The sequence below is a fragment of the Rhinoderma darwinii genome, chromosome 1 (genome assembly GCF_050947455.1).
Source record: "Rhinoderma darwinii isolate aRhiDar2 chromosome 1, aRhiDar2.hap1, whole genome shotgun sequence".
NCBI lineage: Eukaryota > Metazoa > Chordata > Amphibia > Anura > Rhinodermatidae > Rhinoderma > Rhinoderma darwinii.
This window is the reverse complement of record NC_134687.1, coordinates 260402733-260421903: the sequence shown is the minus strand read 5'-3', so window position 1 is coordinate 260421903 and position 19171 is coordinate 260402733. Positions and strand designations below refer to the sequence as shown.

Here is a 19171-nt window from a genome sequence, read left to right as displayed (position 1 = left end):
TATATTTTTCTTTTTTCTAGAAATTTGAGAATTTGTAGTCTCTTTTGAGGGATATTGATACCTTTCACATTATACGTTGTAGCGATATTTAATTCAACCATAATATAATTGAATAGATGGAGAAGCTAGATTTTAGTATAGTCAGCATGGTAATATGGCGGGACAATGTATAAGAAAAATTTAAGGGGGGTAGAAGAGGGTAATACTAGAGAATAAAGAAAAAGAAACAAAGAACATGTTTCAAAAGTGAAAACAATTATTGTTTTATGCAGCTGGTAGGAAATAGAGGGATCTCCGCTTTCCTCACCAGAGTAATTTGCAAAAAAAATTACCATTCCTGGGTGAGGGGGGGGGGGGGTCAGGTCTTGGTTATAGGAAGAGAGGCTAGCACTCCAAATACTCCCTCCCCCCCCCAGCAAAATCTTAGCAAATAATTAGTAATAATAATAACCAATATTAGCTATACCATGTATTAACCCCTTCCCGCACCTTGCCGTTAATGCACGTCGAGATGAGCAAATATGTGCAGTGGCGGTTAACTGTGCAGGGTGTCTGCCCTGCATTCCCTGTTGCCGATCAGCGGCCCATCGCCGCTGATTTTGTCAGTTAACCCCTTAGATGCGGCAGTCGATTCTGATCGCCACAGTTAAGGAGTTTAGCGGAGATCGGCAGCCCCCACGTGTAATCACGGGGGCTGGTGATGGTACCCATGGCAACCGGACGCCAGAAAATGGCTTCCGGACTGCCATGTACCGAAGCCTATGAGGACCAGCCTGAGGCTGGTCATCGTAGGCTTCCTGTCAGTGTAACTGTCACGTCACAATGACAGTTGGAATGCATTACACTACGTAGGTAGTGTAATGTATTCCAGCAGCTATCAGAGCTGCAAATCTAAGTGTCCCATAGTGGGACAAGTAAAAAAAGTTAAAAAAAAAAGAATAAAAATATTTTAAAAAAAGTGTAAAAATAAAAGTTATAAGTGACATAAACAAGAACTGCTTTTTCTTCCTATAATAAGTCTTTTATTATAGGAAAAAAATGAACACGTAAAAAAAAAGTACACATATTTGGTATCACGGCGTTCGTAACGATCCCAACTATAAAACTATAATATTATTTTTCCCGCACGGTGAACACCGCAAATAAAATAAACGAAAAACAATGCCAGAATTACAATTTTTTTGGTCACCAGGCCTCCAAAAATATACATTAAAAAGTGATCAAAAAGTCGCATGTACGCCAGAATGGTACCAATACAAACTACATCCAGTCCCGCAAAAAACAAGCCCTTACACAGTTTTTTGGACTGAAAAATAAAAAAGTTATGGCTTACAGAATATGGTGACACAAAAAATAGTTTATTTTATAAATAAGTTCTTTTATTGCGCAAACGCTGCAAAATGTAAAAACAATTATATACATATGGTATCGCCGTAATTGTATCGACCTGCAGAATAAAATATAATGGTCATTTATAGCCCAGGGTGAACGGCGTAAAAAATAAATGAAAAACATTGTCAGAATTGATGGTTTTTGATCGCCTTGCTTGCCGAATAATGGTACCAATAAAAAAATACAGATGGTACCGCAAAGAATAAGCCCTTGCACAGCTCCGGTGGTGGAAAAATAAAAAAGTTCCTGCTCCCAGAATATAGCGATGCAAAATGTGCAGTGTTCCAAAAGCGGATAAGATCGGGTGCCATTTATCAGTGTGACACTGGCCACATATCTGCGGATTATTATTTATTTACCCCATTATTATACCCTCTTATTATGCTCCTGATGTACTCTGCCCAGCCTACATGTACCCCCACATTATAAACTGGTATTTTGCTGGTATTGTTGGTAATAATTATCTGTAAAAAAAACAAAAACCCCACACAAATGTTTTTGTTTTTTTTTACAAAAAATAAAACATTATTAAAACTAGTAAGACCCAGGGGAGCGTGGCTAGCGCTGAGACAGAGAGAACGCGCTTTCATGAGGATCTGAGGACTCGGCTGGAATCTGCACACATCCTCTGAGTGGTCACATCTGCATAACTCTCCAGACAGAACCGCTGACCTGTGGGATACAGCGCCGGTGAGTCTGAAGTCACAGAAGTGACTTTTACAGTTACGGCCTAGCTACGCCACTGAAGCCGCGGACTAAAGTTCCGGCCAGCCCCAGTCGCGACCACAACCCCGACACAGTGGAGCAAAGGGAGAGACCAATAATAAAACCCTGGACAACTGATGGCCCCTAGAGAGGCGACCCTTACAACCGCAGCCTAGCGACATGGCTGAGGCTGCGGTCTAGAGTTGCAGCCAGCCGCAAATCACAGGGTCACGGCCACAATACCGGAAGACCAGAAAGATAACCGCCTAGTATCCAGAGGACAAACCGCCAAATTACAAACTGTCAAGTTAAACTCCTCTTGCCTTCTAGCCAGTAGAAGATTTATAAAAAAGGTTCACAGACTCACACAGAGAGCTGTGAGAGTTTCAGATACCTCAGTAAACAGCATTGATCCTTGAAAACAGAAACATTTCTAAAGAACTATATTGTTTCTATGGCCTCAACAAATCACTCACCCTGCTTATGCATTAAAAAAAATAAGGGCCAAAGCCATACTGCATGAGAAATAACAACTAGCTATCATATAATTTATCAATACTACTGAACTATTTAAAAAGTCCCAGGACTATACAAGGAAAACATCCTCTACATAAGGGACAAAGCTCTAATTTCCCTTCTATGTTTTTTTGGGACTGACATTCCGACCTACTCATATACCGCCATACTATTACTTAGGTTATTGCACGACTTGAAACCCCGTGAAAACTAAAACTCACAGACCTCTAAACCAAAAACACAGCTCGGCAGAGTCTGGTGCAGAAATCTTACGTGCAAGATAAAGAAAATATAGGATCAATTTATTAACACATGACCAAAGTGTAATGTGAAAAACCTACTTTATTCTCCTCAGCAAAATTACATTCTACCAAACAACCATGGGGAAAACATCTAAAAACACGAACGAGGAAAGAAATGGTAAAACCCCCAAAAAACACATTTGAAAACAAAAAAAAAAACACAACTGACTTTTGACAATAATCAAGGCAACAGATCAAAGTCAGAAAATAAAACTAACGAATACTTAATGGCATCTAATTGGTCAGAAAGTGAAGTGGAAACATCACAAGATGCGATGGATCTTAAAGAGGCTCTGTCACCAGATTTTGCAGCCCCTATCTGCTATTGCAGCAGATAGGCGCTGCAATGTAGTTTACAGTAACGTTTTTATTTTTAAAAAACGAGCATTTTTGGCCAAGTTATGACCATTTTTGTAGTTATGCAAATGAGGCTTGCAAAAGTCCAAGTGGGTGTGTATTATGTGCGTACATCGGGGCGTTTTTAATACTTTAACTAGCTGGGCGTTCTGATGAGAAGTATCATCCACTTCTCTTCACAACGCCCAGCTTCTGGCAGTGCAGATCTGTGACGTCACTCACAGGTCCTGCATCGTGTCAGACGAGCGAGGACACATCGGCACCAGAGGCTACAGCTGATTCTGCAGCAGCATCAGCGTTTGCAGGTAAGTAGCTACATCGACTTACCTGCTAACGCCGATGCTGCTGCAGAATCAACTGAAGCCTCTGGTGCCGATGTGTCCTCGCTCGTCTGACACGATGCAGGACCTGTGAGTGACGTCACAGATCTGCACTGCCAGAAGCTGGGCGTTGTGAAGAGAAGTGGATGATACTTCTCATCAGAACGCCCAGCTAGTAAAAGTATTAAAAACGCCCCGATGTACGCACATAATACACGCCCACTTGGACTTTTACTTTTAAACACACTCACTTGGACTTTTGCAAGCCTCATTTGCATAACTACAAAAATGGTCATAACTTGGCCAAAAATGCTCGTTTTTTAAAAATAAAAACGTTACTGTAATCTACATTGCAGCGCCTATCTGCTGCAATAGCAGATAGGGGTTGCAAAATCTGGTGACAGAGCCTCTTTAAAGACTACATAAAAACTTTGCCAACCACTGAATGCATCAAAAACCTATTCAAAGAATTCACTCAAACAGTGAAAGATGACATATCCAAACTAAAAGGTGACGTTATACAAGTCTTTACAATGGTACACACTCTGGAGGAAACTTGTTCCTAAATCATCCAACACTCAGAAAAAAAGTTACAGAAATTCTCCTTGATAAATTACAAGAAATGTATTTACAAAAACTTCACATAGATGATCTAGAAAACAGATCAAGGTATAATAAGAGGTATCCTTGAACTAGTACCAGACAAAGATCTACCTATTGTATTGAACCGGATCTAATGAACTTTTGGGCAGAAAACCCTGATATAGGTCTAGAAAGATCTCACAGAGTCTTCAGACCAAAATCGATAGGCCAAGACAAACCTAGAGATATTTTGTGTTGCCTCCAAAATTCTAAAGCTAAAGTAGAGATTCTGTCAAAATCAAGAATTGCGAAAAAGATTGAATTTGAGGAAATTGAAATTCAAATCTATCAAGACCTTTCAAAACTTACTCTGGACCTTATGAGACTACTACAACCTCTAACCAGAGCCCCCAGGGAAAGAAACATTATATATAGATGGATGTTCCCATTTGGCCTAATGATCTATTTGGCAAACAAATCTCTAATAATCAAAACTCCAGACGACCTTCCTTACGTGCTAAACAAATTGGACTTAAACCATATACAGATTCCAGAATGGATTACATCAGAAGAAAAACTGAATTTACCATCTCTAACTAACTCCGGTGAATTGGAGAAAATTACTCCACTGAAAGCCAAAAGAATGAAAAAAATCTGAGGTCGATCCATCAAAAACCCGAGAGAGAGCAAGAGAGAGTGAGCGAGAGCGAGAGAGAGAGAGAGCCTGAAACCGAATGATCTAGAGATCATTACTCATCTACTAAGTCTACAAATCAAGATACCACACTTCTTCATTTATTGGAAAAACTTTTGTTCTGTTTCATTGTGGTCCACGACCCACTCAAAGGACTATGATGTATCCTTTTTCTATTGTTTGCTAACTATGAATTTATAATATCTTGTTGTTCGCTGGTTATTATAATTCCAAAACATATTTTCGTTATTAACCCCTTCAGGACTGAGCCTGTTTTGGCCTTCAGGACAAAGCCGGTTTTTCAAATCTGACGTGTCACTTTATGTGATAATAACTCTGGAATGCTTTTACCTATCCAAGTGATTCTGAGATTGTTCTCTCGTGACATATTGTACTTTGTTAGTGAAAAAATTTGGTGGATAAATTCAATATTTATTTGTAAAAAACACCAAGATTTAGAGAACATTTTCAAAAATGTGAATTTTTCAAAATTTAAATGTATCTACTTGTAAAACAGATAGTAATACCACACAAAATACTTACTAGTTTTTATTTCCCATATGTCTACTTTATGTTTGCATCATTTTTATGAACATCCTTTTATTTTTCTAGGACGTTACAAGGCTTAGAACTTTAGCAGCAATTTGTCATATTTTCAAGAAAATTTCAAAAGGCTATTTTTTCAGGGACCAGTTCAGTTCTGAAGTGGCTTTGAGGGCCTTATATATTAGAAAGTCCCCATCAATCACCCCATTTTGAAAACTGCACCCCTCAAAGTATTAAAAACAGCATTCAGAAAAAGTGTTTTAACCCTTTAGGCGTTTCACAGGAATTAAAGCAATGTAGAGGTGAAATTTACAAATCTCTTTTTTTTTTTTTGCCAAAATTCATTTGTAATAAAAAAAATTCTGTACCACAGAAGGTTTTACCCAGGAAACGCAACGGGTTTCTGCCCAAAAGTTCATTAGATCCGGTTCAATACAATAGGTAGATCTTTGTCTGGTACTAGTTCAAGGATACCTCTTCTTATTATACCTTGATCTGTTTTCTAGATCATCTATGTGAAGTTTTTGTAAATACATTTCTTGTAATTTATCAAGGAGAATTTCTGTAACTTTTTTTTTCTGAGTGTTGGATGATTTAGGAACAAGTTTCCTCCAGAGTGTGTACCATTGTAAAGACTTGTATAACGTCACCTTTTAGTTTGGATATGTCATCTTTCACTGTTTGAGTGAATTCTTTGAATAGGTTTTTGATGCATTCAGTGGTTGGCAAAGTTTTTATGTAGTCTTTAAAGAGGCTCTGTCACCAGATTTTGCAACCCCTATCTGCTATTGCAGCAGATAGGCGCTGCAATGTAGATTACAGTAACGTTTTTATTTTTAAAAAACGAGCATTTTTGGCCAAGTTATGACCATTTTTGTAGTTATGCAAATGAGGCTTGCAAAAGTCCAAGTGAGTGTGTTTAAAAGTAAAAGTCCAAGTGGGCGTGTATTATGTGCGTACATCGGGGCGTTTTTAATACTTTTACTAGCTGGGCGTTCTGATGAGAAGTATCATCCACTTCTCTTCACAACGCCCAGCTTCTGGCAGTGCAGATCTGTGACGTCACTCACAGGTCCTGCATCGTGTCAGACGAGCGAGGACACATCGGCACCAGAGGCTTCAGTTGATTCTGCAGCAGCATCGGCGTTAGCAGGTAAGTCGATGTAGCTACTTACCTGCAAACGCTGATGCTGCTGCAGAATCAGCTGTAGCCTCTGGTGCCGATGTGTCCTCGCTCGTCTGACACGATGCAGGACCTGTGAGTGACGTCACAGATCTGCACTGCCAGAAGCTGGGCGTTGTGAAGAGAAGTGGATGATACTTCTCATCAGAACGCCCAGCTAGTTAAAGTATTAAAAACGCCCCGATGTACGCACATAATACACGCCCACTTGGACTTTTACTTTTAAACACACCCACTTGGACTTTTGCAAGCCTCATTTGCATAACTACAAAAATGGTCATAACTTGGCCAAAAATGCTCGTTTTTTAAAAATAAAAACGTTACTGTAAACTACATTGCAGCGCCTATCTGCTGCAATAGCAGATAGGGGTTGCAAAATCTGGTGACAGAGCCTCTTTAAGATCCATCGCATCTTGTGATGTTTCCACTTCACTTTCTGACCAATTAGATGCCATTAAGTATTCGTTAGTTTTATTTTCTGACTTTGATCTGTTGCCTTGATTATTGTCAAAAGTCAGTTGTGTTTTTTTTTTTTTTTTTTTTTGTTTTCAAATGTGTTTTTTGGGGGTTTTACCATTTCTTTCCTCGTTCGTGTTTTTAGATGTTTTCCCCATGGTTGTTTGGTAGAATGTAATTTTGCTGAGGAGAATAAAGTAGGTTTTTCACATTACACTTTGGTCATGTGTTAATAAATTGATCCTATATTTTCTTTATCTTGCACGTAAGATTTCTGCACCAGACTCTGCCGAGCTGTGTTTTTGGTTTAGATGTCTGTGAGTTTTAGTTTTCACGGGGTTTCAAGTCGTGCAATAACCTAAGTAATAGTATGGCGGTATATGAGTAGGTCGGAATGTCAGTCCCAAAAAAACATAGAAGGGAAATTAGAGCTTTGTCCCTTATGTAGAGGATGTTTTCCTTGTATAGTCCTGGGACTTTTTAAATAGTTCAGTAGTATTGATAAATTATATGATAGCTAGTTGTTATTTCTCATGCAGTATGGCTTTGGCCCTTATTTTTTTTAATGCATAAGCAGGGTGAGTGATTTGTTGAGGCCATAGAAACAATATAGTTCTTTAGAAATGTTTCTGTTTTCAAGGATCAATGCTGTTTACTGAGGTATCTGAAACTCTCACAGCTCTCTGTGTGAGTCTGTGAACCTTTTTTATAAATCTTCTACTGGCTAGAAGGCAAGAGGAGTTTAACTTGACAGTTTGTAATTTGGCGGTTTGTCCTCTGGATACTAGGCGGTTATCTTTCTGGTCTTCCGGTATTGTGGCCGTGACCCTGTGATTTGCGGCTGGCTGCAACTCTAGACCGCAGCCTCAGCCATGTCGCTAGGCTGCGGTTGTAAGGGTCGCCTCTCTAGGGGCCATCAGTTGTCCAGGGTTTTATTATTGGTCTCTCCCTTTGCTCCACTGTGTCGGGGTTGTGGTCGCGACTGGGGCTGGCCGGAACTTTAGTCCGCGGCTTCAGTGGCGTAGCTAGGCCGTAACTGTAAAAGTCACTTCTGTGACTTCAGACTCACCGGCGCTGTATCCCACAGGTCAGCGGTTCTGTCTGGAGAGTTATGCAGATGTGACCACTCAGAGGATGTGTGCAGATTCCAGCCGAGTCCTCAGATCCTCATGAAAGCGCGTTCTCTCTGTCTCAGCGCTAGCCACGCTCCCCTGGGTCTTACTAGTTTTAATAATGTTTTATTTTTTGTAAAAAAAAACAAAAACATTTGTGTGGGGTTTTTGTTTTTTTTACAGATAATAATTTTTTTTTTATTAATTTTACTTTTTTATTTTTACTTTTTAACTTTTAAAGGGGTTTTTCACCTTCTGACAACTGATGATCTATCCACTGGATAGGTCATCAGTATATCATCAGTGCGGGTCCGCCACTCGGACCCCGCAACGTTAATCCAGTGGCCTGCGGGCATCGGATGTTATGGCACATAATGCTTTGTGCGGAGCCGGAAGCAGTTTGCTCCATACATAGCATAACTTCCATGCTGCCAAACTGCAGGTCTGCTCCTATTCACTTGAATAGGAGAGAGAGACCTACAAACAGAAAAATGATCAACTCTGGCACAAAGGTATGGAGTATAAAATATATACATTTTATTAGATATAGACAAAACAGAATAAAAATGACGAGTTACACAATGAAAAGAAGGCGTCGACCTGTGCAAGACCAAAAAACATGTATAGCGAGCATGATCATACGTGAATGTCAAAATACAGGCGCATGTGCAAATTGGAGTCCAGAAGGGACAACCAAGCTGCATGAGACGTATAGCAAAATAGTTAATATCTGTAACAGTAACAATCTAATGTAAAGTGCTGAAAGATGCAGGTAGCACAGCATATAGCCATAGACTACATATGAGTCAATACATGCCTAGGGCCTATGCAGCCCATCAACTGAAGGGCCAAAGTAACAACAGACCTAAAGCATGTAACACAGACACCTGTAAGAGGTAACATACATACCCAAAGTCATGGTCTCACACAGGGAGGATGCCAACACCCAACGCGCGTTTCGGCAGATGCCTTCGTCTGGGGGTGACCAGCACTGCTTCCGGCATGTATGCAGCTGATTTGTGTGGGGTCCGGGTGTTGGACCCCTACAGTTCATGTCCTGATGACCTATCCGGTGGATAGGTCATCAGTTGTCAGCAGGTGGAAAACCCCTTTAATGTACTGGCATATATCTACGTTCCTCAACATTGAAATTGTAACACCAGGAAGGAATAGTTTTGGAATTGTGGAAATCACCGGATCGATAGACATGTTAATGATCTGCAAATCTAAAAAAAATATATTCCAAAATCTTGATTTATTCAGTATAGAACGTCACGCACGGAAATACACGCACTTGCATGCCTTGGCATTATAACAACCCTTTGCAATTGCCGACCAATAACATCCCAGATGTGCTCGATTGGACACAAGTCCGGAGACGCTGTAGGCCATAGTAGCACATTTAAGTCACACAGACTGGTCACAGTAGCATGAGCAACATGTGGCCTGGCATTGTCCTGTTGAAAAACGGCTTCAGGGGCATTTTAGAGAAATGGCCGTACCACTGGTTCCACTACCAAATTACAGAGCTGTTCGTGTACCTGAAATAAAGGCTAGAGTGGTCCGGCTACCATATATTATGCCACCCCACACCATAATCCCGGGAGTAGGACCGGTGTGATGTTCCCTTGTGAGGGCCTAATCATGGCGTTGCCCACGTTGTCTCAAGACCAATCTGCGGCTATCATTGCATCCGAGACAAAAGCGGAACTTATTGCTAAATAGGATAGACCTCCATTCTAGCCTTCATTGCCGTCTTGCTGTGCCTTAATGATAGCCTTTGATAGTGGTGGCGTGTGGTCAATGGAACACCTGTAGCTGGACGTCTGGCTCGTAGCCCAATGTCGTGCAAACGGCTTCTGATGGGTCGTGTCGGAACTGGTTGCTGCCGTAGGCCTTGGATGTGACATCCAATTTCACTTGCAGTATAGAATAAAACACTACGTGCCATTCTTCCAATCGGATGAACCGTCCGTGCAGAGGTTTGCCTCCGTGCACTTCTTGCGGTCATTCCCATTCATTGTTGTTCTCCCAACCTCCGGTACAAGCAACATTAAACAGTACTGACATCTTGGCCTAGGCGCGTAGCAATCTGCCGGAGTCCTAAACCAATGTCTCTCCGTTCATGGAATCTGCCTCTCTCAGTTTGCGACAAGTGGAAATAGCTGGCATGTCAACGAACAGGAGACATCGCACAATCATTCTACACCACTTGATCCAATTTTTGAGGTTTCATGTGGCTAAAAACTTTGCCGGTTTACGGTAAATGTACTATGTCAGTACATTAGTCCTTCAATGGACCCTGAGCTGTCTGTCCATATAATCTTTTTTCCTCGATTGCGTCACAGGTATTCCCTGTGACGCGATCAAAGTGGAGTCACCCTTTCTCCATTTCCCTTTGAACGCCAAGGTCAGCTTTGATCGCGGCATTTAAAGGGATAACGGTAGAGATCAGAGGTTTATCTATTCTCTGCCATTTGAGCGGAGCTGCGGCTATGTATTAAAGCCATTGCCCTGCTCCTGATCGCGATCCGCCTATTGTGATGCGTCTGGCACTGCACTAAAGAGTACCGCCACTGAAAACACGGAGCATGGGGGCATTTTGCAGTGCGCGCGAGCATCATGTTTTCTATTTTCGTGGCCGGCGCTGCACTAATAAGCAGAATCGCATTATAGTAGTCCCTAAATTCATGTATTACAGTACTAAGCTGTTCCCCCGCACAGATTAGGATCAAAATACATGAATTCACGCTATTGAACAGTTTGTGGGTGCACAGCATCGAAATAGTATTGATATTTCGAAGCATCCTGCAACCCTAATATCTTTATGCCTGTACATTAGTCTGTGTACTGATGCTACACAGGCAGTTGTTAGGGCAAACCTATGTATGCTCTAACAGGAGATCCTGTATGGTCAGACAGCCCTAGGGTCCTTTAATGGATCCTGGGCTGTCTGGCCATACAAGGCATGTCCCTCGATCGTTTCACAGGGATTCTATGTGACGCAATTAAACGGTGGGTCCCCCATTCTCATTTTCCTCTGAATGTCACGATCAGCTTTAATTATGGAATTTAAGGGGTTATCGACAGAGATCAGAAATTTAATTTTGATCTCCTTGGTTAGAGCGGGGTTGTGTATTACAGCTGTTGCCCCGCACCTGATCATACGGGCACATTGCTGTGCTCACGCGATCATCATGATACCTATTCTTGTCGTGGTGCTGCAATGTCCAGCTCCTCATGATGAGCATAGACGTCTACCGTCGTCAGCTGGTTAAGTCCCCTAGTAGGACAAAAACCAAGTTGTAAAAATGAATTAAAGTTTTTACTGAGATGAGAAAAAAAATATTAAAAGCAAAAAAATTACTTTTCCCTTTCAAGTAATGTAAAAAGACTAAAAAAAAATAAGCATAATTGGTATGGTATAGCCATGTTCGAACTGTTACAAGATAACTATATTTATCCTGCACGTTGTTAAGCTCTCACACAGCTCCATCAATTGAAAATTTGAAAAGTTCCGTGTCTCAGAATTTGTTCACAGAATTATTTCTTTTTTTTTTTTTTTTTTTTTTTTAACAAATGGTATTTATTCGTTAAAGTGGTAAAAAATTTGTTTTGCTGAAATTTCATCAACCTAGGAAATCTTTTTTTTTTTTTTCAGTACATTAAATGTGCCACTAAAAACTACAACTTCTCCCGCAAAAAAGACTAAAATGATAAAACGAAAACTGGCTAGGCGGGAATGGACTAAGAGGTTAAGCAGGTTGTTCTTGGCAGTATTAGTTGTTACTTCCTTTCTCAATACACTTTCCCTGGAAAAATTTTGCATTGCTTTTTTTTTATAGAGAAATTATTGCATACATATAACAAGACTAGATATTAATAGTTGTTTATATTGGCAGATATAATATCTTGGTACACTTTTTGCTGACCAAACCTATTATTTTTTATTTGAACTACTAGATTTGCAAGAAGAATTCTATGTACTGGGCAGTGATGCACTTGACCGGTTAAACGACTTGCAAAGCCATCATGATTCTTTGTTAAGTGGAGAGCCCTTAATTGCCACTTTATATCGGCAACCACAGATCTTCGTGCCATCTCTTCAAGCTGCAAAATTTGACCTTCCCGATGACTTTTACAACTTAACAGTAGAAGATATAAAACTAGAACAAAAACTAAGGTCAGTAGCAAAAATTTTCACTAGAAATTTTGTAGCCCTACTTTTGAAAGTTTCACTTCAGTTTGTCAATTGCTAAGCAGAAGGTTTGTTTTCAACTTGGCAACCAAATAGGTTTTAATTGCCGTCAATGCATATAAAATGAAAAATTAAGCCACTCTGCAAATAAAATTTTTAAATAACGTACAGCTTTGTGTCTACAGCTTTTATACAGACCTATGTGTCACCATGGTTAAAGACTACAAACCCTTTTGCAGTCTGATCCTGCAGTCCTATTCCTTTCCATCTCTCACTTACATACATTTGGTTGGTTAGCAAGATAAAGGGGACAGAAGGAAGGGAGCAAGACTGCAGGATCAAACTGCACAGGATTTATTTGTAGTCTGGGTATGCATCGGTGCTTTGCCACTTGCCCCAATTTCTACTAGGATAGACTACAACTCTGCCTAATTACTTGGTACCTCCTCTAAACTCCCTGCCTTCTCGATAGCTGATGCTAATAATGGGCTACTCCAAGGAAGAAAACCTAGAAATCTAACTAAAAGGGCACACATCCTTGCAAGTAACTACGGGAGATGACCGATATTTCTAAATCCATAACCTGTATGTATGGGAATGTCACATTATTTTATATATATATATTTTTTTATATTTTTAAAAATAGTCAAATTTTTATATCTTTTTCTCATTATAGGACAGAAAAGCTAAAGCAAGATTCCATGCTCAGGACGAAAGCGATGCGGGAGAAAGAAGATAAACCAGAAATAAAGAAATATAAATATACTGTCTTGAGAATCAGATTTCCAGATGGTTATATACTACAAGGTGAGAAGTGGCTTTTGTAGGTAGTGTAGCCTGAACAAGCAAATCAAGCACTTGTCATGTGAGCATAAAGCTAAACCAACCAAGCCATCAAAGTGAACGATCTCCTTTTAAACCGGATCTGTCTGATCTCCCGTGTTACCTTATCTAAGGGCAGCATAGAATCGAGAGAGAAAGGCTGAACTTTGCGATTTTATATATTTCTTCTACAATTTTAGGCCTATTCTACGCCCAAGAACGGTTGTCCGTTTTGGTTGATTTTATTCGCCAACATCTACAGAATGATTGGCTTCCATTTGAACTCACTGCTCCTTGTGGTCAAAAGCTGGAAGATGAACAGGTTACATTTCGTGAATATGGTTTGGTGAGTAATATATTGTGTAGCAAAATTTTCTATTTACAATATAGTGTAGACAGGGGCATAACTAGGAAAGACTGGGCCCCATAGCAAACTTTTGACTGGGGTCCCCCCTCCGCTGGGTATCCCACAACCCCCCCCCCCCTTGTAGATAGTGCCTCCCTATAGATGGCGCCATACACAGCCCCCCTGTAGATAATGCCATACAGCCCCCTGTAGATAATGCCATACAGCCCCCTGTAGATAATGCCATACAGCCCCCTGTAGATAATGCCATACAGCCCCCTGTAGATAATGCCATGCAGCCCCCCCTGTAGATAATGCCATACAACCCCCCCTGTAGATAATGCCATACAACCCCCCCATGTAGATAATGCCATACAGCCCCCCTGTAGATAATGTCTTACAGCCCCAAATCCCCCTGTAGATAATGCCATACAGCCTCCTGTAGATAAAGCCATACAGCCCCCTGTAGATAATGCCATACAGCCCCCCTGTAGATAATGCCATACAGCCCCCCTGTAGATAACGTCTTACAGCCCCCTGTAGATAACGCCATACAGCCCCCTGTAGATAACGTCTTGCAGCCCCAAATCCCCCTGTAGATAACGCCATACAGCCCCCCTGTAGATAACGCCATACAGCCCCCCCTGTAGATAACGCCATACAGAACCCCCCCCCCTGTAGATAACGCCATACAGACCCCCCTCCCCCTCAAAAAAAAACGGCCTATAGTTTGTCCTACATAAGAGATGTATCCCCTATCCACAGGATAGGGGATACATGTGTAATAGCTGGCAGCGATAAGGAGAACGGGGGTCTGCGCAGTTCAATAAAAATGAAAGGAGCGCTGGTCACGCATGCGCACAAGCGTGACCGGTGCGCAAGTCATTTCTATGGAGCTGCAGACAGACCACGGTAGTCTGAGGTTTGTCATGGAGAACTTCGGGGGACTTACGGTCCCCCGTTCTCCTTATCGCTGGGCGTCCCAGCGATCCCACATGTATCCCCTATCCTGTGGATAGGGGATGCATGTCTTTTGTAGGAACAACCCCTTCAGTGGCATCGCGCTGTAGCAGCCATAGCGGCTGCTAGCGGAGCCTCCGGCCATGGGAAGCGGGGCACGTGCCGGCGGACGGCACGGGCCCCCTCATGCCGTGGGCCCCGTAGCAGCCGCTACGGCTGCTATAGCGGTAGTTACGCCACTGAGTGTACAACTTTTCAGCTGATTTTAATATAATTATTGCTAGAGCTGATTAGAATTCTTGCCTACATGACTGAAGTGAGCTTAAATGGGTTTATGTAGTGCCTCTCTAGTTTGAAAAAAGTGGTTAATAGATAACTTGTTAACAAAAGTAGCATATAAAGTTACTTTGTTACAAGCGAAATGTAATAAGTAGCAAATATGTTTATTAGGGGGGGATAAGCATGCTGCCTTTTGACAATGAAAAATAAATTTTCAGGTAAGTAGAATTTACTACTTCCACATCCTCTTCATGCAGCACAACTGGAGTTAAAGTAGGGGATGGTAAAAACTCACTTTACTGAGCACCTATCTGCCAAAGGCTGAACTAGCAGAGGTGACATCTAGTCTGACAAACTTGACAACTCCTTACAACAAAGGTGTTGGAAGAAGACCATGTTGCAGCTAGATATATTTGTTCAATGAAAATATCCGCTGTAGTAACCCTTTTTGGGGTTTTGTCTTGTAAAGAACTGGTTTCCTAATCCTGGACATGTGTGTGCGCGCGAGCTGGCCCTTTAAGGCCTGCAGTGACCCTAGTGGTCAATTCAGGACGGCCGCATGTGCTGGCATTTCTGGAGAGGAATACGTCGGCAGGATGAAAGGGGTCTGCGACCACGGCCGTTACAGTACCGCCCCCTCTTCTTGGGTTGAGAGCGAGAGCGGAATTTCTTAAAGAGGCTCTGTCACCACATTATAAGTGCCCTATCTCCTACATAAGGAGATCGGCGCTATAATGTAGGTGACAGCAGTGCTTTTTATTTTTAAAAAAACGATCTATTTTTACCACTTTATTAGCGGTTTTAGATTTATGCTAATGAGTTGCTTAATGCCCAAGTGGGCGTATTTTTACTTTAGACTAAGTGGGCGTTGTACAGGGAAGTGTATGACGCTGACCAATCAGCATCATGCACTCCTCTCCATTCATTTACACAGCGCATAGGGATCCTGTTAGATCCTTATGTTCTGTCTTATACTAACACATTAACAATACTGAAGTGTTTAGACAATGAATAGACATTCCACAGGATGTCTATTCACAATCTCTGCACTTCGTTAGTCTGTCTGTGGTAGTTACAGCAGAGGACGCGTAATCTTGCGAGATTACGCGGTAAATGACAGGTTACAACGAGATCACGTTTCCTCTGCTGTAACTACCATAGAAACAGTAACGAAGTGCAGAGATTGTGAATAGACATCCCGTAGAATGTCTATTCACTGTCTAAGCACCAACAGGAAGCGTCCACCTCCAACGAGAACTGTCGAGAGATGTCAGGATGGTGGAGGATTGAGGCTGAGGTAAAGGCACTCTTGAGGCTATTAAATGCAGATTCTGCCTCTGGAGTCCAAACCTTGGCGTTCACTCCGTTCTTGGTAAGGGTAGAGATGGGAGCTGTCAGTGATGAGAAGTTTGGGATAAACTTCCGGTAGAAGTTGGCGAATCCCAAATAACGCTGTATGGACCGCAGGCCCTGAGGACGTGGCCATTCCAGGACGAACCTTACTTTCTCAGGGTCCGTCTTGAGACCTTGATCCGAGATGATGTATCCCAGGAAGGGAAGATAATTTTTTTCAAAGACGCACTTCTCCAGCTTGGCATACAGACGATTCTTTCTTAATCGTAGTAGAACTTGACGGACATGCCTCCGATGAGTCATCGGATCTGGAGAGAAAATCAAAATATCATAGAGATAGACCACAACACAGACATAGAGGAGATCTCGGAAGATATCATTGACTAATTCCTGCAAGACCGCGGTAATGTTACATAGACCGAAGGGCATCACCAGGTATTCGTAGTGCTCGTCTCGAGTGTTGAATGCCGTCTTACACTCGTCACCTTGACGGATTAGGATCAAATTGTAAGCCCCAAACAAGTCTAGTTTCGAGAAAATCCTGGCTCCTCGTATACGGTCAAACAGTTTGGATATTAGTGTCAACGGTCATTCCAAGCTGAATGCGTCTTGCTCTCGTAAGATCACAGAAGTTACAGGGCATAAGGCCTCGTAAGTACCAGCGTGGGAGACTATCTGTGAATGCGTGGTGCTTTTGGCACTGGTACTGACAGGAGGTGCAGCAGTAGGAACAGGTGTGACGACTGTGACTTGCACATCCAGCCGATGTGCAATGGCGTTCATCGTCCGGAAGAGTTGCTCTGGTCATGACTGAAGGTCTTGCATGTCTGCCTGCATGGCTTGTGATGTCGAGCGGGCTTGAGTTGACCAGCGAGGTTCATGGCCTAAGCGTACTGCACCGCTGTAGAGGGGAGGCATCTGGCCAAACAGAGTACCCAATCAATATATAGTCCAGCACAAGGGTACCTGAAAAGTCCAGACAGTCACAGTGGCTAGGCACAGATGGAACTTCAGACAGCAGATGATGCAAAGTGTGGCAGATGACACCAGACGTGGTGTAACACAGCAGACGAAGTAAACGGCACAACACGACTCCAACACTATAGAGGGCACAGGAACAAATACAGCACAGGACACAGTATACAGGTAGCAGGGCACGGGAACACTGGGAACAGGAGGCGACTAAGGAACCATTTGCAAAACTAACAGAGGAATACAAACCACGCTCATACAAGGAGTGAAATGATCAGGCCCTTTTTTAGTCCAGGGATCTAGGACTTATTAGTTAATTCTTAGAATGTGCGCGCGCTGGCCCTTTAGGCCGGGCATGAGCTCGCGCACGCACACTAGTGGTCACTTCAGGACAGGACGGCCGCATTTTTTTGGCATCTCCGGAGAGGAAGACCGTGGCCATAAAGGTCTTAATTATTAGCGTAAGGAGAAATAGAGTTCAGGAGGAAATTGGTAAGCAGTGAAACGTCTATCAGTCAGAAGCAGTATTAATGGTTAGTAAGAAAGATTAGTCTGGCGACTGCGTTTATAATAGACTTCAGCGGACGTAACCTATTCATAGAGAGGCTCGTTAATAACGAGTTACAATTCTCTAGGCGAAAAATAATATGAACATACATGAGTTTTGCCCATTTCTCTTGTAAGAAAGAGGTAGACACAAGAATTTTTTTTTTAGGTAAAAGTAGTAGGATTTGGAGATGGCTGCAGTGAGGAGAAAAAAATGATTGGTCTGAATCGAAGATCAAGCCATGAGCAGGGCCAGCTGTAGCTTAGATGGCACCCTGTGCAGGACTCTGTTGCTGCCCTCCACAAACCAAAAAAAAAAATATAATCTATATTATTGTGTAAATATATATATTACACACACACACACACACACACACGCACATACTGAATAGTTGTTTGGAGTTGTCAGATTAGTAAAATTAGGTTTCGAAGTAGGTTCATTTAGCCTGGGCAAGGGTGTTGCTGTAGGAGAATGAATTTGTAGTGTACAAGTTCTGCCAGATTTCCTCCAGCATCGTTCAGCAATTCTAGAACATTGTTGGAACAAACAAGTTTGTTTGGTAAGCTGGGGCTCTTGATGTCATGTAGATTAATCAAAAGGAGTATTTGTCAAATAGAACAGTCCTTCGAATGAGGCAACAAGAGTTCCAACAAGGAATAATACTATAAATATTACTTTTTTTTTTCTTTTACACAACTGCAGAAGCAGTTGTTTTAACATGAGAGAGATCTCCGGAGAGGAAAAGGTCTGCTATGGGTGGTGTGTGATTCATAATTTCGAAGAAATGGTCTTCAAACAGGTCATTAATAGCAGCAACAGTTTTTTCCCAATTATTTAGCATTAAAGGCTATGGAATCCTTTTTGAAGATTATTGTTTTGTTTTTTTCTAAAACTGTGTATTTTAGTTTTTAATGCAATTTTACTTTTTTGAGATACAGCTTCTATGTATCTTGGATACATAGAAGCTGTATCTTGCGCTGAAACCCAAATCTGTCTGGTCAGCGGGACTGACTACTTTGGTGACAGCGGGTCCTGCGTGTGAGATCCACTTCTTCTCGTTCACATCTAAGTTATGAACTTATTCAATGGATATCAGCAGCCTAGAGCAAAAGACCTATAAATAGGTGGGTGCACGCCTTAGTGACATGGTCCAATGGCCCCTCGATGAACAAAAAATGGGAGATCAGGCCGCAATCCAAAAATAAGTGATCCTTTTATTCCCACATGCGACGTTTCAGCTCAGTGTGAGAAACTTATCCTGAACTTCTCGTCTCTGACTGCTCCAACTCTACCCTCACCAAGAAGGGGGTGAACGCCAAGGTTTGGCCTCCGGAGGCAGAGTCTGGATTTACCAACCTCAAGAGCGCTTTCACCTCGGCCTCCGTTCTCCATCACCCTGATGCATCTTGGCAGTTCTTTCTGGAGGTGGATGCGTCTTCCGTTGGTGCTGGAGCACTACTATGTCAAGAAACTCTAAGAGCAAGATGGTGGCTTGTGGCTTCTTTTCAAAATGATTCTCTCCTGCAGAG

The 19171-nt window shown here is 41.9% G+C and overlaps 1 protein-coding gene across 1 annotated transcript in view; it reads left to right on the top strand.

Annotated features, from left to right (window-relative positions):
- Positions 1 to 19171, top strand: part of UBXN6 (UBX domain protein 6) — a 72332-nt gene that overhangs the window by 46588 nt on the left and 6573 nt on the right. The window contains exons 8-10 of the mRNA XM_075863729.1: positions 12129 to 12348; positions 13040 to 13170; positions 13386 to 13531. Coding sequence (XP_075719844.1) covers positions 12129 to 12348; positions 13040 to 13170; positions 13386 to 13531 — 497 coding nt within the window. The remainder of the gene's footprint in view (positions 1 to 12128; positions 12349 to 13039; positions 13171 to 13385; positions 13532 to 19171) is intronic.